This window comes from Dama dama, chromosome 10 (genome assembly GCF_033118175.1).
Source record: "Dama dama isolate Ldn47 chromosome 10, ASM3311817v1, whole genome shotgun sequence".
In the NCBI taxonomy this organism is placed as follows: domain Eukaryota; kingdom Metazoa; phylum Chordata; class Mammalia; order Artiodactyla; family Cervidae; genus Dama; species Dama dama.
Genome location: NC_083690.1, coordinates 22,823,095 through 22,846,587, shown reverse-complemented (window position 1 = coordinate 22,846,587; position 23,493 = coordinate 22,823,095). Strand labels below are relative to the sequence as shown.

At 44.5% G+C, this 23,493-nt stretch overlaps 2 protein-coding genes across 4 annotated transcripts in view; one reads left to right on the top strand and one right to left on the bottom strand.

Moving 5' to 3' along the window:
- Positions 1-23,493, bottom strand: part of PRKCB (protein kinase C beta) — a 367,525-nt gene that overhangs the window by 31,602 nt on the left and 312,430 nt on the right. For all 3 annotated transcript variants that reach the window (XM_061153030.1, XM_061153028.1, XM_061153029.1), the window contains exons 11-15: positions 14,730-14,821; positions 12,871-12,933; positions 7,448-7,586; positions 1,940-2,020; positions 1,541-1,648 (exon numbers count right to left, since the gene is read on the bottom strand). In XM_061153030.1, coding sequence (XP_061009013.1) covers positions 1,541-1,648; positions 1,940-2,020; positions 7,448-7,586; positions 12,871-12,933; positions 14,730-14,821 — 483 coding nt within the window. The remainder of the gene's footprint in view (positions 1-1,540; positions 1,649-1,939; positions 2,021-7,447; positions 7,587-12,870; positions 12,934-14,729; positions 14,822-23,493) is intronic.
- Positions 5,284-6,497, top strand: LOC133064047 (UBX domain-containing protein 2A). The gene has a single exon (XM_061153988.1). It carries the CDS (start codon positions 5,323-5,325, stop codon positions 6,097-6,099), a length of 777 nt encoding a protein of 258 aa, XP_061009971.1. The 5' UTR covers positions 5,284-5,322; the 3' UTR covers positions 6,100-6,497.

Genomic DNA, 23,493 nt, shown 5'->3' with positions numbered 1-23,493 from the left:
ATGGCAACCCACTCCAGTATTCTTGCCTGGAGAATCCCATGGACGGAGAATCCCATGGACAGAGGATCCTGGCGGGCTACAGTCCATGGGGTCACAAAGAGTCGGACACAACTGAGTGACTGAGCAAGCACATGAACCTCTCCACGCCCTGTTTCCTCCTCTTCCCTCTTCCTGCCTCATACCCTCAAAAACTATTTTCAAACTATAAATTTTAAGATGTTAGGGACTGAGATGAATTCACATATGCCTTCCCCAGGGATATTTGCATCCTAACCTCTGCAGCTGACAGAGCTTAGGTGATTCACTGAGAGTGGGAATTTAGGCAGCAGGAGAAGGTGCTTCTAGATGGAGGTTGGCCCAGCTGTTACAAACCTCCCGAGTTCAGCTTTCCCTCACTCAGGCCAGCTCACACGCCATCTGATGGGTTAGGAAGGGCAGGGCTGGGCTGGGCAATGAGAACTCTGCAAACACCATGAGGATCTAGAACCAGCAGCCCTGGGTTATCCAGACACACAGGTGGGCATGCTCTAACCCTGAGCCATGCTGGCACTGCTGACTGGTGGGAAGGAAAACTTCATAAAGGCAGCATCCCTGACTCCTGTTCCCTGGGGTCTCACAGTGTTACTTTCATACTTTCATCAGAGTTGAAGAGTTACCGCATTCAAATAATATACTTAAAAGGCAGTGGTTTTTAAGCAACACGGGGACTTTTTCACAATACAGATGGATGCCAAACTTAATCTCTAGGGTGGAGGCTGAGGTGTGTGCCTTTGAAAAAAGCACCACAGGTCATCCTGATGGTGCCAACAGGGGGGACCACTGGTCTCCAGGGATTCACCCAGGTCACTGTGAGCATGTCCTGGCCAAACATGAGATCAAAACAAGCAATCCTTACCCAGAACAGGTGTCCCGCTTTGTTCACAGGTTAATGTGCATACATCACAATGTACAAATTTGCAAACTTTTCAGTCATTTGTGGGTTAGGGGGAGAGTGGGGGTTGGGAGACATTCAATTTGGGTCAACTTATCTAGAGGATCCTTTAAACTCAATACTGTGATTATTTTCTTAGGACAAAAGTCACACGTTCTTACTATTAACTAGACTCGTAAGCCCCAGCGCTGAGTGAGGCTGACCGATCATGCCGCACCCCTCTTGGGTACCTTCCCCGGGTTCCAGCTCTTTGGCAAAGTTTCTGGGCTCCCCACCTCATTCATTCCAACACCTCATTCATTCAGCACTCTGAGGCTCCCCACTTCATTCATTCAGCACTCTCTGCTGGCCTAGAGCCTGGAGCCCAGCCAGCAGCAACATGCTATTGCAGGCAGGCCTCTATGGTGCTTCTGTGTGAACCAGAAGAAAGCTCCCTTTCCTCTAGGAGGCAGCAGGTCTTTACCCAGCTCACAGAGGGGCCAGTGGACCAGGGGTGGCGTTTGACCGCCACTACCCCTCCCCCGTCCCAGGCGCAGCATCCTTGTGCAGGGCACCCCTGCACCCCTGTAGGCGGTGGTCCTGGCTGCCAGCTTTAAGGGGCTCACTCACCCCTTTGCAGATGGCCACAGCTTCCTTGGACATGGACTTCGGATAAGCCACGTTGTGTTCCATGATCGACTGGAAGAGTTCATCCTCATCCTCCCCTTCAAACGGTGCCTGTGGAGGGAGCACAGGGTGGGAGGAGTCCTGCATGAACCACCCCCCGCCCGACTGCCCCAAACCAGCAGGCCCAGCTTCCTGGGGTCCACAGCCAAGCCAGCCCCAGGGCTTCCAGGAAGAGGATAAGGAAAGCTGGTCAACAGACAAGGGTAACCCCAAGGTCATGGAAATCACAGAGGTTCAGAGCTATGTGCTGGTATCCGGCTGACACACTCTCTTAAAGAGAGATCCCCACGGGGATGGGGGTGGGGGAGGACTTCCCTCACAAGTCAGTTAAAATTCAATTACCTGCCCAGCCAACATCTCATATAGCAGGACGCCAAATGCCCACCAATCCACGGACTTCCCATAGGGCTGATAAGCAATTATCTGGAAAACAGAAGGCATCCGTCAGGGAGATGTGCAGGTTCTTGCAGTGGCTGAGAATGAATATGCGCTTCTCTTACAATAAGAGTGGGGCATCCTTGGGGGGTGGCGGGGTGGGGGGAGAGCTCTTCCTTGGCCTGACACCCGCGCATTGTGAAAGATTAAATTGGCCGTCACAGTCCCAGATGTGGGCCTCTGTCTAAAGGAGTGAAGAGGGAGTCCAGGGCCCACCGAAGCTATTTCTTTACCTTAAGAAGATGGATATCCTTTACAGAGATACCTGCAGGCGGGGAAGGCATCTGTGTATGTCACATTGCCTTTTCAAAGCACTTAGTACAGTTGTGTTATTTTTAATTTTAATACAGTGAGCACGGCATTTTAAAGGAGAAAACTCGTCCTTCTTTCTCATGATAAAAGTAATAGCATTTACACAAGAATGTGAACATACGTAAGACTACTGAACTTAGAAATGGTTAAGATGGTGATGTGTTTTTTTGCCACAATTCAAAAATTTTTAAGTTAAAAAATGTAATAGCAGTTATTATTATTTATTTAAAATATAGATAAGCTACGAGAATGCAATTACAATAGTTCTTTATCAAGAGAGACATTATGATTGATATTTGGTCTATTTTCCTCTAGATTTTTTCTATTAGTATATATTAAACTCTGTGTGTATGAGTGTGCTTTACATAAATACTTTAATATATGGAACTTTAATAAAGCATTTTATTCATTTAGCATTTTCATGCTAATACCTGTACATCAACATAACCAGCTTTTACTTCTGCATAATGTTCCATTGGATGGATATACCAAACTCTATTTCATCAATACCCAACTGATTAGGTTCTTCCGTGTAATTAGATATGTGGAAATCTGTCCAATTTTCTTTCCTTAAGATAAACTCCTAGGAGTAGAACTGGTGAATCAAATGGTATATATATAATTTTAAAGGTTTTCATACTTAAGACCAAATTGCCAGAGCATGGTAAAGTCTAGAACAGCTGTGTGACCATCCATTAGGATATAGGGGTGAAACCTAACTGTATCAAAGGGATTAGTTAAGGAGCTGGGGATTGACATGTACACACTGTTATACTTAAAATGGATAACCAACACGGACCTACTGTATAGCACATGGAACTCTGCTCCATGTTACGTGGCAGCCTGGATGAGAGGGGAGTTTGGGGGAGAATGGATACGTGTAGATGTGCGGCTGAGTCCCTTCCCTGTTCACCTGAAACTCACAACATTGTTAATCGGCTCTACCCCAACACAAAATAAAAAGTTAAAAAAGAAAAGAAAAGATTGGAAGGTGATACAGCAAAGGTTAAGAGGTTGAGGACTGAGGGCCACACAGCGCAGAGATGGGATCCTGACTGCTGTTGCCCAGCCTGTGACCCTGGGAGACGTTACTCAATGTCTCGAAGTCTGTTTCTTCATCTACAAAACCAAGTGTATAATAATATCTATGTCATAGAGTTTTAATAGGATGAAAGAGAAATACGTTACCTCAACATAATAAAAGCTATATATGACAAACCCACAGCAAGCATTACCCTCAATGGTGAAAAATTGAAAGCATTTCCCCTGAAATCAGTAACAAGACAAGGGTGCCCACTCTCACCACTACTAAGAGAAATACGTGCCTCTCACATATTATGCCCTCAAAATGTCAGCCATGACTTGAAAGTTCTCTAATTCAGTGATAGTTGGTTTTACTCAACAAATGTGTCTGAGCAAGCCTGCCTATAAAGCTTGGCTATAAAGTCTGTTTATCCACCTCCATCTCCCACCTTGGCTTCTGCCCTGAAATCACAAGTGTCCTCTGAGGGGAACTGCCTGCAACGGATGAAGGAAAGCTTTCTGTGAGAACACTTATTGAAAGTGTTTTCACACTTTTAAAGTACTTCATGTCTCTTTTGATCCTCCTGACAACCTAACAAGTTAATCCTTTTACAAAGGGAAATAGAGCCTGGGAGGTGAAAGAAGCTGCCAGAGGCGAGGGGGTTAGTTAATGGCAAAGCAGGGGGAAACCTGACCTGCAGTTTATTCCTCCCACCAGCAGGCTGTGGGCTGCAGGCTGGAGGAGGATGAAGTTTCCCCGGTAACGCAACTTGGGGCTTTACGGGCATCCAGGAATCTTTGAAAACCACATATGTAGGGGCCCACTCTGCAGTGATTCTGATTCCATTCATCTAGGGTGATGCCTGGCCATCCCCATTTTAAAAGCTCCCCAGGGACTTCCCTGGCCATCCAGTGGTTATACACTTTGAGTTTCCAATGCAAGTGTTCTATTCCTGGTTGGGGAACTAAGATCCTGTGGTGCTGTGTGGAGGGGGAAAAATTAATTAATTAAAAAAATAACAAAAGCTCCCCAGGTGATTGTAAAGGGCAGCAGGCCTTGTGAACCAGAGATCACTGAACTCACAGCAGATCAAGGAACTGTATCTGATATCCTAACTAATTAACACAATGATAATAAAGCAATGTATGTCACACAGGAAAAACTCCATTGGGTCCTAATAAAGGGTTAAGTGCTCAAAGGATTACTTTGCAATTCCTTTACAATTTACTTTTCCTTTGCAATTACTTTGCAATTCCTCAAGTAATACACAAATACATTTACCTTGTGGAAAATTAAAACAGTATACCAATTAAGCTAATTTTCCTTTACAATGGCCTTACCCTCAGAGGTAACCAGTGTTGTAAAAACCAGTCTGGACTCTTCATGCATTTCCTATACTTCTGCATGCATATCTAAATACTTGTAAGAAACATATAGCAGTGTTCCTTGTGTTGTTATTTACCATAAATGGCATCATACTGTATTTATCATTCTGTAGCTTGATTTTTTCCTCTCAACAATATTTCAATATCTGCATATACATCTCATTCACTTTTTGAATTGATGTCTAATAGTATTCCACACTGAGGAGGTCATGGCAACCCACTCCAGTATCCTTGCCTGGAGAACCCCATGGACAGAGGAGCCTGGTGGGCTACAGACCATGGGGTCACAAAGAGTTGAACATGGTTGAACGACTAAGCACAGCACAGTATTCCATACTATAAATCGTTCAGTCTATTGTCCATCCCTTGATTAACAAACACTGTTCAAGTTAGTACAGACAGGTGTGTTCTGATCTTTACAAGGGCTGCATAATATTTCTTAATATGAATTGCAACCCTTTTCCTTCACTGGTAGTCACTGAGACTGTGTCCTATTTTTCACTATTAAAAATAGTGCTGCAGCGGCGCGGCCCCCTCCAGCGGCCGCGCCCGGAGTAAAACAAAAGAGAATGAAAGAAGTAGATAATCTTGAAAGTATAAAGGAAGAATGGGTTTGTGAAACAGGATCTGACCACCAACCTCTTAGTGATAGTCAACAAACAAATTGTGAATATTTTGTTGACAGCCTTTTTGAGGAAGCTCAGAAGGTTGGTGCCAAATGTTTGTCTCCCACTGAACAAAAGAAACAGGTAGATGTAAGTATAAAATTATGGAAAAATGGATTCACTGTCAATGATGATTTCAGAAGTTATTCTGATGGTGCAAGTCAACAGTTTCTGAACTCCATCAAAAAAGGGGAATTACCTTTAGAATTACAGGGAGTTTTTGATAAAGAGGAGGTGGATGTTAAAGTTGAAGATAAGAAAAATGAAATATGTATGTCAACAAAGCCTGTGTTCCAGCCCTTCTCAGGACAAGGTCACAGACTGGGAAGTGCTACACCAAAAATTGTTTCTAAAGCAAAGAATATTGAAGTTGAGAATAAAAATAAGTTGTCTACTGTCCCACTAAACAATCTGGAACCCATCACTAATATACAGATCTGGTTAGCCAATGGGAAAAGGATTGTCCAGAAATTTAACATTTCTCATAGGATAAGCCACATCAAAGACTTCATCGAAAAATACCAGGGATCTCAGAGGAGTCCTCCCTTTTCCCTGGCAACTGCTCTTCCTTTCCTCAAATTGCTAGATGAAACACTCACACTGGAAGAAGCTGATTTACAGAATGCTGTAATCATTCAGAGACTCAAAAAAACCGCTGAACCTTTTAAAGAACTTTCATAGCATTGATTTTTGATACACTAAATGGAAAGTTTCCCAAAAAATGATGGTCATAAGTGGACATGCAAATCAAAACAAGGGAAAGTCAGATTTGCTGGGTTTTGCACTGTTTAATTCCCTGCTGATGAGATTTTAAAATAAGTACAAGTTAGGAAAGTAAACTATTACTGGAAACTATATTCAGTGAACTCTTTCCAGAAGGCTACTCAGAAAGAAAAATATACTTATTTTCAAATACCATTTATTCAACATAAGATATATTCAATAACTATAGCATCTAAAATCTTAATATGGTATAAAGTAGGAAATATGTGCATAGCATCTTTCATTCAAATATCATTCCCAAACAGCAATGATGTGTTTAAATGTTAACTGTCTCAGATTTTTTAAATGGCAATACATTAAAAAAAAAAAAAAAAAAATAGTGCTGCAATGAAGAAAGGACTTTGAAGACACATCCTTCCGAGTACGGTGTGTGTTTGTGTGTCTGTGTGTGTGTATGTTGCAAACTAGATTCCTAAAAGAGGAAGAGCTTTGGTAATAGAATAGGTAGGTTTTAAATTCAGTGCCAAGCTACTTAGTGACACGGGTCCTCCCATCACCATTGTTACATATGAAACCTGAACAGTCAAGAAGAGAGGAATTCTAGAATGTCCATTTCCAAGACTCTATGCCAAGCTCGCAGTTCCTTGCCATAAAAATCCAGTAACAGATTGCAGGATGCCACCTTCCTGAGCACCAATTCAGAGAAAAAGGGAGGCCATCATCTGGCACAAATTTTTGTACCATGACACGTTGGGGAAATCCATTCTGCAACTGACCGCTTCCTCTGGGAAGGGAGGGGGAGGCACTAAAATAAATCTTCACACTTTCATTTATATCTTAATCATAGGAAGAAAAATGCTGAGTCTTTTAGGATTGAGCACAACTTACTGCATACCTATGAACACACAGAACCTGTCTCGGGAATCAATCTCTCTTTCTCTTACTCCTCTGCCTTTCCCTCTCCCCTGAACACACGTTTCAGTGGCATAATTAGGAGGTATCATATGGCCATGAGCCATAGCAGCTTGGCGAAGAATCTTACTGATGTGTGGTGGATGGTTCTTTTGAGTTTTATTTAAGTTTTCTCCCAAACCTTGATGTATTTTGGGTCTGAGCTTCTGGGATGTGTGCTAAGTTAATTTACATGTGTGATCGCAAAGGAACGAGTTAGAGTCTAGGAGAAGGACCAGCCCGAGGTCCCGCTTGTCTGGTACCCCTTGGACTCACCCAGCTGCAGTGTGGCCACCTAGGGCTCAGGGAAGGCATCAGTACAACAGACACGCCTGAGGGGTTGGCGTCAGCTCACCTCGGGGGCGATGTAGTCTGGGGTGCCACAGAAGGTCTTGGTTGTCACCCCGTCCCAGATGTTTTCCTTACACATGCCAAAATCAGCGATCTTGATGTGGCCCTCGGAATCCAGCATCACATTGTCAAGTTTCAGGTCGCTGTGGGGACACAGATTTAGGGACTGAATTTAATGCTATTTCTTTTGAGTCAACCAACATCCACTCACTACGTGCGGAACGCTGTACCATGCCTGGTCGGGGCACAGCAGTAAGCACAACCCAGTCCTCACCCTCCGATAGCTTATAATCTGGCAGGGAGACACGAGGGTCTGCAAACCTCTGTGCTTTTCTTTTCCTGCAGCGGCAACTGTGCCAAGTGTCTCGGGAAGATGCAATGAGACAGCAACTCTGAGAAGAGCGATCCACAGACAGCTAAATAAAATAGAAGCTTCCTCCATCTGGGCAGAGCATCCACAGAAGAGTCCTTTATGTGGGGGGGCAGCTCTAGAGTTGACCTTTGCAACCTCAGGATCCCTTACATTTCATAGGAAGGTTTTACACAAAACTATCATTTAAAAAATATCTCTGAAGAGCATGGAGAAAAAAAAACCTGATTGAGAGCATCTTGTTTACCACCAAGTACCCCAAGCTCCCCTAAGCCAGTTTCTAGGTCATGAACCCAGGGGTTTCTACTGACTTCCAATCAAAAAATATTTGTTGCACACCTACTTTGTGACAGACACTACACTTGGAGCGAAGTATATATTATGAACAAGATAATCAAGCATCTTGCTCTTATTCAGATTAAATTCTAGTAGAGGGATAAAGTCAATTACCAAGTATTCAAATCTACAAGCATGCTTATTGCAGCTTCTGATGAATGATATGAAGGAAATAAGAAGAATGATGAGGTGGACAGGAACAGGGGAGATTACTGTAACAGAGGATCAGGGAGGTATCACCTTCAAAGAGTGATGCCCTAAACGACACGGGCTCCACTCATCCTGTTTCATCTGTGTTGATGGGGAGAGTTTGGTGTCTGGGGACCCCTGCACATTTCCAGCATATCTGACGACTCCAATATCATTACATTTTCCCTTAACACTGATACCAAAGTCATCACTTGGGTGTTTCAGCACCCATGAATAGGTATGATCTACGGGCCAGACTTCCTCAATCCCATTAGAAATCCAACTTCCTGAGAGGTTAAGGGATCTACCATTCAATTCAGATCTCTCCCTCAAATCACCTTCGCTGGGTGGTGGACATCTGTGGCTCTGCCTATTCTAGCATCTTGGGGTGAGAATATCCTAATATTTCTTTGAAGAAACAGCTTCCTTGATTTTCAAGCCATATGAAGTTGGTGATGCTGATCTTAATTCCTGGTTCCAGGAGTGGTCATGTGGGCCTGTCTTGGCCAGTGGAAATACTCCATCCTGCTAGTCACAGTGGATCACAGTTCCTGGTCACAGTTCAGGAATGGCCCTGTGACCCCATATGAGCTGATCAAAGCCTCTGAACATTAACATCAGCCCCAATATTTTTGCTGGCACCATCAGGAAAGAGATGAACTCTTTTTACATCAGGATTGCTCGGCTGGTAGAAACTAAGTCTAGATGCGCAAGGGGTCACCGGGTGGAGAGAAGAAAGCTACTATAGATATAGCAGAACTCAGAGGAAGCGAATAAATGCTCATAACGTCATATGAACCCCAGTCCTAGACTTTTCAGCTATGTCAGCCGTAACACACCTCTTTTAACGAAAGTTCGTTTGAATCGAGTTGCTGTCATAATTTCCAACTAAAAGAATACAAGCTTAAAATATATCCTGGCATCTCCTATCAGTGTCTGTGAGGTCTCTTCACCCAGAGGGAAGCCCATTTGTACCCCACTGTTTACCAACAGCAACATCCTAGGATCTCTAGTGCGGTCCATGGTACTACCCACATCCAATCTTCATGCTTCTCTACAAGCCACAGTGATCTCTGAAGGCCAGGTTAGAACTTAGAAAAGCTAGACTTGGAAGCAATAAACATACCAGGTCTGCATGTGATTTGATTAACAGAGACCCATGACATTTCCCTCAGCCCGACCACATGTCCCTAAACAGGCAGTTGGGGCAACCCCAGAAGTGATGACATCTCCGTCTATTATAGAAAAGGAGCTTCAGGTGCTACGAGCCAACAGGTCATGGGGCCAGAGAAAACTGTCACATAATAATGTCACATAATAATGTTTTGACAGGCCACTCCATTCTTCTGTTTAACGTAATAAATCCTCATCTGTGCTTCTAAAGGGGGCTGGCCGGATGTCTTCATGTTCACAAATCCAACAGGAGCAAAATCAAGACACACTCCAAAGATGGCGATCTACAGATCAGACACTAAGTTTGGAAGGCTTTCCTCTTCCCCTCACCCAGCATCTCCAGCCATGGTCCTCAGAGAGGACAAATCTCCTGAGTCCTCATCCTCTTTACTTAAGAGCTGCCGACATAACCAGAGATCCAAATGAAGAAGAAGGGCATTTATAATATTTAAAAAGACTGTGCATGTGCTTAGTTGCTCAGTCACGTACGACTCTTTGTGACCCTTTGGACTGTAGCCCGCCAGGCTCCTGGGATTCTCCAGGCAAGAATACTGGAGTGGGTAGCCATGCCCTCCTCCAGGGGATCGTCTCAAACCAGAGATCGAACCCGTCTCCTGCATTGCAGGTGGATTCTTTACCCGCTGAGCCATCAGGGAAGCCTCTAAAAAGACTCTGCCACCATGAAATCAATCTCTGTGAGTTTATAAAACCATTTATCTTCTGTCATGTAAATTTTTTGCAGTTTTCATTTGATTATCAATTGCTGTCTCCACCAAAGTTCCTGATTGTGAGCAAAAAAAAAAAAAAAAAAAAAAACCAACTCTGACTATTTCAACCAAAAAAGGAGTTTTTAGAAAGGAATTGGGGGAGCGCTGAGAATCTCCAAAAAGGCTGGAGAACCAGACTTGGAGGCTAGGCAGCCATGAACAATGACTAACCAGCACAGAAATGACCCAGTGAAGATGCCACTGATGTCACCATTGGGTATAGACATTCTCCCTTGTTCCGTGAAGCCCTAATGCTGGACTCTGGATGCTATTCCTAAGAACCACTTCCCCTCACGCCTCTGGAAAATAGACATAGCTGATGACTCCGTCCACTCTCCATTCTACAGGCTCTGCTTCTTGGTCACTAACTTCTGATTCAAGGTCTTCAGTGAATGTGACGAGCATCAGAGTCTGAGTTGTGTGTCTGTTCTTCCTATAGGGAGGCTACAAAAAGTATCTGGTGTGTTAAATCTTTAGAGGAAGATATGGACTCCATTCCTACCCATAAATGAAAGGGGTTCAGAGGGTGAGTGGCTTAAAAGAATGACAAATACAATGGAGGAGGAAAGGAAGAACGTACAGTTAGGAGAAAAAGCTTTGCATTTAGGCACGGTCTAGCACCTAGAATCCTAACCTTTGGATTTTATGACCTGGACCAATGGATCCCAGATTCCAATCTAGTTCCCTGATATATCAGAAACCTTGCCTTGAACCCCAGCCCTGTTGGCAAGAACTCAAATAATTTCCTGTCCTGGTTCCTCCCCTGGGACTGAGTTTTCTTCTAATAAACTTACAGTCCCTTATTTTATCTTCTCAACAATGCTTAAGTGCCTGATTCTATTCTGGTGGAAGCCCATCCCATAGAGGAGTCAGATTCAAGTGTCAGCATGTAAGGAGAAAATCGTGTAGAGTGAACAATTACCTATGATCCCCTGGTTCTTTGGTTTAAGCACTAGCTGAAGTCATCAGCTTGAATGTAGGGGTCTTCATGTCATACGGGAGATAATGTGTACCTTTCAATACCAGAAATACATTCAGTACAACAAGATGCTCCCACTCTGACAGTCAAAGGGGAAACTGGGGGAATCAGAGGCTTCACGGGTCCCATTTCATGCATACATGGTAACACATGTTCATTGAGGGTGAGCATGGGTAGAATGACTACACTATTTACAGCTGAAATTATTCTGATTACTCGCTGTTTCTATTTCTTTACTGAGATCAGGATTGTGCCAGGTAAAGCCACTCTGCTTCTTGACCTTCATTCCTCCGTTATCAGGAGCACAGGCAGAGTGGGGACTCAGTGCACTCAGGATCTGCTACCTCAAGGAGTGAAAAAAAGCCCCAGGACTCCGCAGGATTCTGGCAAGGCCCCTCACCTTCCATCCCTCATACCACCAGGGCCCACAGCCTCACTTCCACCTTCTGCCTTGAGATCACCAAGCTAATCTCTTTATGCCTTTTATTTCCATGTCCTTCAGTTGCTTTAGGAAGACCAGGCTTCTCAGGGTCTTCCCTAACTCTTCAGATTCCAATCTCATGCTCTCTATGGAATGTCAGGCAAGCACCACCACCCAGCCCACCTCAGCCCCATCCCCTGCTTGACTCTCCTCCATAGCACTTCTCACTACAGACAGCATTTTTACGATTTACGGGATCTGTCTTCCACCACTGGACTATGAGCTCTACAAAGGTTGGCCTTTGTTTTCTTCACACTGCATCCCCCCACCTAGAGTAGAGGCCAGTATATGATATGGTGGGCTTTCAATAAATGTTTGTCAACTCAGTGAATCAAATGGACTTTGATGACTCTTCAAGATTGTTTAAACAGACCCTCGCCCGGGCCAAGTGTCCTTTGGAAGCCCCGTGCCACATGCCAGCCTCCCTTGTATAACAAACCAGCCCGAGCCTGCACTGGAATGTTTGCATCCATGTGGTATAAGGAGAATTATACACCCTGGACTCACTGACAAATAGCAGCCCCAGGCTCCACAGTCTGCCTTGCATGAGATATAAAGTGGGATGACTCATCCGACTATGATCATACACTTGCTCCTCCAAAAACGAGCAAATGCCAAGTCCTGAACTTAATCCTGTCTTTTAGGGCAAGCTACTCAGAGATCCATTCCCAAACTGTAGTTACATAGCACAAAAAGAAAGAAAGAAAGGGAGAGAGAGAAAGAAAGGAAAGAGAAAGAAAGAAAGAAATTTCTTTCATAATAGTATGATCCAGCACATTCTGCCAGCCCAGAGTCTTTGCTTGCTTCCCAAATGTGGGGTCCACGGGCAAGAGAAGGACGTGCTGGGTCCCCAGTGGTTAGCCTCCTTCTCTTAGAGCAAATGGTCTCACATCTGAGGCTCCGAACCATCCCTGGAGGCAGAGTCCGTCAAGATCTTCTATCATCATACAGAGCTGCCCAAACTTTGCCAGGGCAGTGGGCGATGCTGCCTGGCAGAGCACATGCCCAAGTTAGTACTGGAGGATTCCTCCCCCACCATGGATTCTAATTTTAAAAGCAGTTAAAGAAAGAGGCAGGGAAGGGAGGAGCCGAGGGAGCCTAGGAGATGGAAAGTACAGCAGTGTTCGCTTACCGGTAAATGATGCCCTTGCTCTGCAAGAAGAACAGACCGATGGCAATTTCTGCAGCGTAAAATCTGAAATTAAAAAAAAAAAAAAAGCAATGGAGAAATTCAAGGACACCATATGCCTGGCAACTCTCAGAATTCAATACAATATTGAACTGGGCGTAGGGCATGAATGTCTCACTATGGATGGTCAACCATACATCTCATAAAACGAAGTATGGGAGTCTGGACGGATGAACAGGGTTTGGAGAGCTATGAGGCTGCTTTAAGGACCAAATGGGGGTGGGCAGAGGTTCAGCAACTGTTTAGTGGGGAGGAGGCCACAGGATATGATGAACTGGCTGGAGAAGGATCGTTTCAGACGATAACAAGTTAAAATATCTCAATGACAACACCTAACATCTGTTGAAGGCTTACCATTGACCTTGTATCATTTCAGGTTATTATCTGATTAAACCTTAACAATAATCTTATAAGGTAGTGGCCCTGTGGTAAAGAATATGCCTGCCAATGCAAGAGATGCAGGTTCAATCCCTGGGTTGGGAAGATCCCCTGGAGAAGGAAATGGCAACCCACTCCACTATTCTTGCCTGGGAAATCCCATGGACAGAGGAGCCAGGCAGGCTACAATCCATGGGGTCTCAAAAAAGTCAGACACGACTCAGCGACTAAACAACAAGGAGGTGCTATAATTACCTCCCTGTTCCTCAAATGAGGAAACTGAGGCTTAGTGACATGAAATACCCTGACCAAGTCACACAGCTAATAAATAGCACAGCCAGAATTGGAAACAGCATCTGGCTGAAGTGTTAGCTTTTCATTTTCAAAATCTAAGAGAGAGATTTGGGGAGAATCAGAAAACCCGGTTATAAAGGCTGGGCAGGGCTTCGGGGAACTCTGTAAAGTGTTCTGACAATGTGTCTCATGGGATAATGGAATGAAGGTCAGTGGTCAATTAGATATTAGAAGTCCTTTTACTTCTAACCAACCCATTAGAATTGTGCCAAGACACGCAAATGGCATGACCTGGAAGCATGGAAATGGTAACCCTCCCAGAATCAGTGCTCATGACCTGGGCAGCGGGGAGGGGAGGGGGCAAGGCTGAGCTGCACGGGAGCCAGGAGGCCTCTGCAATGACAGGATGGGGCCCTGGGTGAGCCCCATGGGCTTCCTAGAGGGGACAGTAGGAGCCCAGCAGCCTCCCTAGGAGAGGTTATCGCTGGCGATCCTGTGACTTGCCATGCTCCTATTCACCAACTGCAGGGAGACACAGGATGAAATGTGTTCCAGAAAAAAGAGACCGGCTGCCTTGTGGACTGAAGGTGATGAAACGGACTCAGGAGGGGAAACAGATCTCCAAAAACCCAGAGTCAGTCTCCCCACTCCAAGAGTATAGTCACTATGCAGCTTGAGCTTTCATCTCCCTGGAATGAGGACAGCTAGGAGGGAGCAAGAACGTGAGCAAGGAAGATCTGGGTCAGAATTCTGGGTCTGCCTCACACGAGCTCTGTGACTGTGAGCAAGTCTCTCAAATCTCTGAGCCTGGCACATGGAAAGCTCTCAACCAATATGGGCAAAGGAAAACACAAAACCTACAGTGACATTCCCCAAGGAATTTTTAGGGCTTTCCTTAAGAGCCAGGGGCAAAATGTGGAGGTCAAGAAATAGCTGTGGTTTTCAAGCTTCCAGCTCTTAGCAGGTGTTAAGCAAGAAACAAGTAGCCCATCTCAGCAGAACACCCTCTGTCCCGGCCACGCATTTCTCTTAAAGAAGCCCAAGATATTTAAAATTCTTATTTGGCTAAAAACCCAAAGGAACTAACCACCCACTCATTCATCCCATGGGAAAAGCAGAGCACCACTTACACGGCGTGAGGCTCCTTGAACCGGCCCACTTGCTGGATGTGGTACATGAGGTCACCGCCGTTCACATACTCCATCACGAAGTACAGGCGATCCTGGAGGAGACAGCAAAGAGTAAAGTCAGCCTTCTGGAGTTTCTTGGGTCCCAGATGGAAAGCAGGTAATAGCTGAGATTTATGATCCAACCCCCTAGGACTCCACGACGGGCCAGGTGCCTTGATTCCCCAAATGGAGTATTTGTGCCACTGGAAGTACACAAGTGAACACAGGAAGAATGTGAAATTTTTAAAAAAATCTTTTTGTTTATTTGGCTGTGCTGGTTTTTAGTTGCGGCATGCAAACTCTTAGTTGCAGCATGTGGGATCTAGTTCCCCAATCAGGGACCGATCCCAGGCCCCTCGAATTAGGAGTGCAGAGTCTTAAGTCACTGGACCACCAGAAAAGTCTCTGAAATTTTTTAAAAAATGAATAACACTGGACTTCCCTGGTGATTCAGTGGCAGAGAATCCACTTTCCAGTGCAGGAGATACAAGTTCAAATCCTGATCTGTGAAGATCCCATATGCCGCAGAGCAACTAAGCCCATGCGCCATAACTACCGAGCCTTGCTCTGCCGCCTTGGAGCAGCAACAAGAGAGGCCACCGTAATGAGAAGCTCACACACCGCAGCTAGAGAGTAGCCCCCACTCACTGCAACTAGGGAAAAGCCCGTGCAGCAATGAAGACCCAGCACAGTAAAAAATAAATATTTAGGAAAAATTAATAATGCTAAATTTACTCGTTTGTACTGGAAAATACAATCAACACATCAACCTTGTGACTTAATGGCCATCATTTCAGAGAAAAATAGTTTTGATAAAGAGTGAAGACTATTACGTGAATAATCGTATGATAGGTAATAGGCAACCGTTGGAGCCAGCCTCCACGAGGCGCCCCCTCCGGTGATTTTCACTGCCTGATGTTCACATCCTGGTGTCGTCCCTTCCCTCTACGAACTGGACTGACTTCTGTAACTAACAGGATCCTGTAGAAGTCCTGTGTGTGGCTTCCAGGACTGGTCATGTTGTGAAATATGTGTTTGGGTTTTATTTATATGTTGGAGTGGCGGGATTGCCAATTTAAAAGAGGGATTTGCTGTCAGAAGTCATGAAGCTATTGTGTGGGGCTGTTATACCAGGAGCGGAGTTAGGAGAGAAGTGATGTGTAGGGCAAAGGGTCCCGATGAAATCAATACAGGACTTCAAGTCTCTCTCCACCATGTATTAGCTCCGTAACTGCTGTTACTTAACCTCTCAAACATCCAGCTTTCTCTCTGCCTGTAAAGTGGACATGATTCACCTGTCCTATGGAGTAAGTACATATATAAAGTATTTAAACATGAGGAGAAGGGGGTGACAGAGGTTGAGATGGTCAGATGGCACCATCAACTCAATGGACATGAGTCTGAACAAACTCCAGAAGACAGTGAAGGACAGGGAAACCTGGCGTGCTGCAGTCTATGGGGTTGCAAAGAGTCAGACACAACTGAGCAACTGAACAACATGATGGTGGCCTTACAGCAAAGGTTGAATCTACCGTTAAAAAACATCTTCCTTACAGCACACAGAACTTGGTCTTATATATAACAGTCATATGTGAATTTGTCAAATGTATACTGAGTGTCCAATAATTAGAATAACAACCATTCAATAAAGCTGCCACCTGTGAGCACTTGCTATGTGACAAAGCGCTTCATATATTTTATCTCATTTATCTCTCTAAACAATTCAATGTGACAAGGATTATCATTTCTGGCAGGATTTGAACCTGGGCAGGTTGGTTTCAGAGTCTACACTTCTAACCTCTTATTATATACAGCTTCCTGTGTGAGGTTCTCACCCAGACACTGCATGGATGTGTGGCTGTGTCCTCCTGTCTAAGAGCTCTCTGTCCAGGGGGGAAGGGAGGGGATATATAAGTCCAACCATGTGTCAGCCACGGCAGACCACAAGGGAAGGGTACGGGTTAATCAATTATTTTTGAACTATCGTAGGACTTTCTCACCCCGATGCTACTTCACCCTCTCAACATCTCTAATGAGAGACAGAATTATCACTTCTGTTCTCAGTGTCCAAGGCATATGAGATTTGCAAAAAGGTCACTTACAAGTTAGTGGCAGAGTGGAGACAGTCAGCCAGAACTGCCGACAACCAACCTCTGGTTCTTAAGGGGTTTTTTGATAGAAAACAAGCCTAAAAATAGCATCTATCTTTGCTGCATGTTGAAGAGAACCAAAACACTTGCTTTTAAAAATTATTTTTAAAACTAGCAGATGGCATTGGCCACAGAGAGAGAAGTGAGGGAGAGATTTCAGGAGCTTGCTTACTGCTTGAAAGAACTCAACTTGCCCCCCACCCCCACCCCCAAACTCATTAGTTAGAATCCCAACATCAGGGAGAGAGCTCCAGGGTGGATAATGCCATGTTCTGTGGTCTGTTTCCACCTTGAACTGTATGTGGGGCCACCCTGAGATCTGTCGTCTCTGAACTGTACCGAGTGTGGTGTTGGCACACTGGCGCTTCAGCTATTAAACGTTACGGCTGGCATCTTGCTGTCCTTTCATTTTCTGAGCAAATACTTAATGATGCCCACTCTATGCCAGGCTCTTCTACTGCCAGAAATGCTGCTGTGAATGATCCGTGGTGCCCGACAGTAAGGATTCCCCAGGCAAGTGGGGAGACCAGATAAACCTCCAAATGGCAACGTTTCCTAAAATGGGGAGGGAGATAATTTTAGGTGGGCTATGGATACATATGGTTTTACCTTTATAGTTCTGTGTTTATTTTGATGCGTACTGTGAAAAAATATCACTAGCACTTGAAGCCCCTGATTTTACAGCTACTGATGTGAAGAGCCGACTCACTGGAAAAGACCCTGCTGCTGGGAAAGACTGAGGGCAGAAGGAGAAGGAAGCAACAGAGAATGAGATGGTTGGACAACATCATTGACTCAATGGACATGAGTTTGAGCAAACTCCAGGAGATGGTAAAGGACGGGAAGGCCTGGGGTGTGCAGTCTATGGCGTAGCAGAGAATCAGACTTGTCTGAACAACAACAGCACCGTTGGTGAGGGAGAGTAGAATGCATGGAGTTCCAAAAGAGGAGTGGGGCCATCCACCCAAACTTCAGTCTTCTCACTTTAAACTGAGTATGTCATCTAACTCATTTACTAAAATTTACTTATTTTGAAATATTTTCTCATTAACTCACTTTTTTTTTTTACTTAAACACAGTTACTTAAAAATTTTAAAACTTCATATCAAATTCACAAATGGAGATTCACTATTTCCTCTGTAAAAAAAATAAATGTCTACTGGGACTCTGTTGATTCTACACTATAACCAGTCTGCTTTTGGTACATCAATCCCTTAAACGCCTTATTTTAAAAACAAACATCCCTGTACCACCAAGTTCATCTCCCACTCCAGAGCAAGGAAGATTAAAATTTGGAAAACACTGCCAAGGGCAACCTAGAGCCCATCCTGAGCAGGGAAGTGAACTTTTTCAGAACTTTTACTGAGCATTTATTTTTGTAAGTCACGGTGTTAGGAGTTAAAGGAACAAAACTGATAAGATGCAGGTCTTGCCTTCAGAGAATTCAGAATCTTGGTTAAGACAAATACATGACTAACTCAAGCCATCATCTAAAGTAGGATGTGTTCAGAGAAACTGCACGGCAGGTACAGAGAGCGAGCTCTGGGGACTTCAGCTCACGAAATGGCCTTCAACCAACACCTCCAATTCTACCATAATTATTCCCCCCATAGATAGTTTGCTCAGTCGTGTCTGACTCTTTGTGATCCCATGGGCTGTAGCCCGCCAGGCTCCTCCATCCACTGAAACCAGAATTGGTAGCCATTCCCTTCTTCAGGGGATCTGCCCAACTCAGGAATCGAACCTGGGTATCCTGCATTGCAGGCAGATTCTTTACCATCTGAGCCACCTGGGAAGCCCGTTCCCCCCCCCCACCGCCCCCCTCCCCCCCATAATGTCCTAAAATTTGACTTTGTTCTCCCACTGTTCCTATAAAATTATTCCAAGGTTTTAAAGATCCTTCTCCTAGTCACGTGCAGTGGGTCTGGATCAGGACCTATGTGCTGGCCTCTCCTACGTGGACATTAGAAAGTATGTATTGAGTCTGGCAGCTCAGACGGTAAAGCGTCTGCCTACAATGTGGGGGACCCTGGTTTGATCCCTGGGTCGGGAAGATCCCCTGGAGAAGGAAATGGCAACTCACCCCAGTATTCTTGCCTGGAAAATCCCATGGACAGAGGAGCCTGGTAGGCTACAGTCCATGGGGTCGGAGAGTCGGACACGACTGAGCAACTTCACTTCACTTTTTTCATTGAGTCTGGACTCCAAGTCCAGCTTGACTCCTGCTACTTGCTCTGTTTTCCAAAGAGGACTTGTCACAGCTCAAAACATCAACTCTCACTGCTCTAGGCTGATGAATCTTGACTTGAGTTTCTACCCTCTCCCTTCCTCCTGAGCTCCAGTCAGCTCCAGCTGGCTACAGGACGTTTCTACGTGGGTGTTCCACTGTCAACTCCAATTAAAGGCTCCGAAAGGCAAGCTCACCATCCTTCCCCTCAAACTAGCCAGTCTGCTCAACTCTCAAAGTGTTCCTCCCTAATTGTCCTCGTTATTGTGGTGATTTTTCATTTACACACTGCCCTTGTCCCTGAAGCGTGAAACGACTTCAGTTAATTTTAAATTTCCTTTCCCCATGACCTCTCATGTTCAATCAGTAAATAAATTAAATATCTGTCTGTCACTGCAGCGTACAAAATGGTTGGATAGCATTTCTCAAATTTGGAGTGTGAGTATGAGGATAATGACTGGGGACTTCCCTGGTGGTCCAGTGATTAAGACTCCATGCTCCCAATGCGGGGGGCCTGGAGGGGAAACTAGATACCACATGCCAGAACTAAGACCCAGGGCAGCCAAAAAAAAAAAATTAAAAAAATAAAATAATGGCTGGGCTGCACGTGCAGAATTCACCAGGGGGCTTATGGAAATGGCAGGGCATTTAAAGAGATAATCACTGTTCCTCTAAGTCAGCTGAAAGTGGGATGTGACACAATGCCCATGGGACTGCCAGGAGGACACCTGGAACTTTTAATAAGGTGCCCTGGACAGAAAAAATCAGCAACGTGGGCAACTCCAAGTGTGTACCCTCTCTAAGGTGAGTGCAGAAAGTGTTAATCTATTTAATGATCTTTAATGATTTTCCAAGCTGGTCGGTTAATCAATCCTGTCTGTAAACTGTTCTCTTACTGCAGAGATCCATCTGTTTCTCCCAAGACACTGTGCAGTTAAGGGCTCTAGCTGCGGCATGAGCTTGTCTTGAGTGCAAATCCTAGGGATCCTGCTTACTCTGAGATCTTGCATTAGTTACTTAAACTTCCTCTGCCTCCTTGAAGGGACAGGAACAGCTTCTCCTCCAAACGGAATTTGCAAAGATGTAACAGATGAGGCACAGGGAGTCTGTGCAAACTGGTGGAGCCTCATTCATATGAGGGTGTGACTCCTTATTTTCTCTGTATTCTGTAGCCTAAGAATCACTATCAGAATCATGCAATCTGATGCTCCTCTAACTGTATTTTCAGCTTTCTAAGCTTTGCCCTTCCACATAGAAAACAAAGTTCTCAAGTTCAGTTCAGTCACTCAGTTGTGTCCAACTCTTTGCGACCCCATGGGCTGGAGCTAGGCCTATCTCTCTTCTTCCTTGGAATTCTATGGACCTTTGATTACTGAATGAACACACACAATGACAGTGAAAGGTCACCATCAAGAGGGCAGACAGAAGCAGGCTGTGTCCATTCCTGCCGACCCCGGCTCCGCATGCCTGGGTTGCATTCCTGGCTCCTTTCCGGCACCCAAGATTCTTGGATGGCTTTAGCTGCCTAAGGCCCAGACACCTATCTCTCCAGCTTCCTCTCCTTGGAGACACTGAATACCCTATTTGTACTGTTCACAGCAGGCTATATCCCGCTCCAACCCAATCGATCTCCTTGGACTCAAGATGCTGTCTCTCACCTGACAAGAGCACCAGTTATTCCTTCCCTGTAGATACAACTCCTTCTTAAAGTTTCCTACTGGGCTAGTAGTCAATTACCAGGTGATTGGACTAGGAATAAAACAACTGACCTATACTGAACCTATCAGATTCTCTTTCCTGAGTATGAACTGGAAGGAATGTGGGGAATTTGGTGGACAGACAAACAAGGGGCTAGGGAAGCCATGTTACCATAAGCAGGGAAGAACAAAGAAAGCAAGGAGAAAGAAACAGAGATTTAGTCTAGAAAGCCTTGAAGTTACAGATTCTAGATCTTCATGAGGCTCAGGTATTGCCTTTCGGTCGTTTCTTTCCAATATTTTCTTTTATAACAGCTAATTTGAAGGAAGGGTATTCTATTTCTTGCAACTCAACCAGAGAGATTACTGCCAAGAGCTTCCTACGGCACTCTTACATCAAACCATATCCTTGGATACCGCTGCCAACCCAAACTTGACACCGAATTACAAGGACCCCTTAGACACTCTTCTTAGACACTCAATGGACATGCCATCAGGGGCCAGCTCTACAAGCGAAATCATCCTCATCCCCTTCACTGTCCTTTTTTGCATTCTGGGTTGACGTTCCTCCCAGCATGCCTTGCAACTGAGTTCTTGCTGGGCCACGACAGCAAATTTGGGGAGGAAGTAACTTCTGTCCTTCAATGACTCATGAAATCTAATTCTATTTAAAAAAAAAAAAGAAGTGCATATGTTCAATTGAAAAGAAAACATTTAAAATAGATGTTTTGCTAAGGAGACTCAACTGCCTGTGCCCACCGGCAGTTGGGAAATTGCATGAATGTGCTGGGCTGTCAACTGTCCCTGGGAAACACTGCAAAAAGGCTGGAGGAAATGCAATCCTTTTGTGCCCAGGCAGCCAGGTGCCCCTACAGCACAGCTCAAAGGGGTAGCCTCATTTATTATTTGTTCTGCACTTTGTATACCATCTCTTTTAATCTTCACTTCTTATGTCACTTTAAAGATGATGAGACCAATATTCAGATCTGTTAAATGAATTCCTGGAGGTCACATAGCCAGAAATCTCAGACCTAGATTTATTTGACTGAGAAGCTCCTACTTATCCCTTTGTACTTCTAGAAAAATGGGCCTAAACCCCATTCTCCTAAGACCAGTTCCTCTAACGAGCAATTCGCTAAAAATTCAACCCCCTTCTGATGGCTTTTGCATCTGTGTATTGATGCTGAAGCTGAAGCTCTAATACTGTGGCCACCTGATCCAAAGAGTCAACTCATTGGAAAAGACCCTAGTGCTGGGAACGACTGAAGGCAGGAGGAGAAGGGGAAGACAGAGGATGAGACGGTGGGATGACATCGCTGACTCAATGGACAAGAGTTTGAGCAAGCTCCAGAAGACAGTGAAGGACAGGGAAGCCTGGCATGCTATGGTCCATGGACTGCAAAGATTTGGACACGACTTAGCAATTGAACAACAATGTCAGTATTAACTTTTGCCACCTTGTAGTACATTCAACACTTTTAAGGTATTTTATCACAGACCCTCATGAAGTAATATAAATTCAAAATTAAGACAATTACCCACAGGCCCCTCCCTAAATCAATGTTTTGATTTGTCTATATCTCTGATTCTTTTCCATGTGCAAATCCAATTTTAACACATTTAGAACAATCTCTTAAATAGAATTTGATATCTTACATCTTCTGTTAAATTGAGCCATGCATATTTTTCAAGGATTTAAAAAATCCAGTTGTCTAAGAATACTTCTGATGTAACTTTGCTTTTCTAAACAAGTTTTTTTTAATTAAATTTGCATCATTTTAAGGATGACAAAAGCTGTTTCGTACATTGGTGGGGCGTCTTTTCCCCTTTTATCTATTCTGACCACCATCAAGATTCTTTTTCTTTTATTAAGAATCTTTTATCTTCCAAATTCTGTCTATACAAGAAAAACACAGCAAGTCTGCAGCATGATATACTAGATCTGTCATTTTTTTTTTAAAAGGTAGCTGATTCATAAAGGAATTCTGGGTCACAAGATACAAAATGACACTCCACTCGGGCTACACTGGCCTGGTCGCTGCTCCTCAAACACGCCGAGCATGTCCCTGCCTGGGGCGTTTACACTCATTCTTCCTGCTGTCTAGAACACTTTGCCCCGAGATATCCACATGCCTTGCTCCCTCATTTGCTCTGGTCTCTGCTCAAATGTCATCCTTATCAGAAATACCGCCCCTGATCATCCAATCAAAAATAGCATCTCTGTCTTCATCCATCATCTCTTGCTCCCTTATTTTTTGTTATTATTGTTTATTGTCTGTCTCCCCCACTCAAATGTAAATTCCAAAGGAACAGGGGACTTTTATCTCTTCTGCTCATGGATGCATCCTCCCAGTGGTGCAGCTGGGTCCTGACACGTTTATGTCAACAAATAAATACTTGTTGACAGAATCAATAAGCATTAGTACTGTCTGCAGACTGGCAGTAATGATCTGACTTTCAGGGATGCTGGCTTTAGGGATATTGTCTACTCCAGCTCAGGCTCCACCTCCAGAGCACCAATCTGGGGTCAGGGGAGATGTAATTCCAGAAGGTAACGATGACCACCTTCCTGGGCTTTCCTGCTCACCTGAGTGGGCTAACAGTGCTCTGTCTCATCTATATGCAGGGCTCCCTAAATCTGAAAATCACTC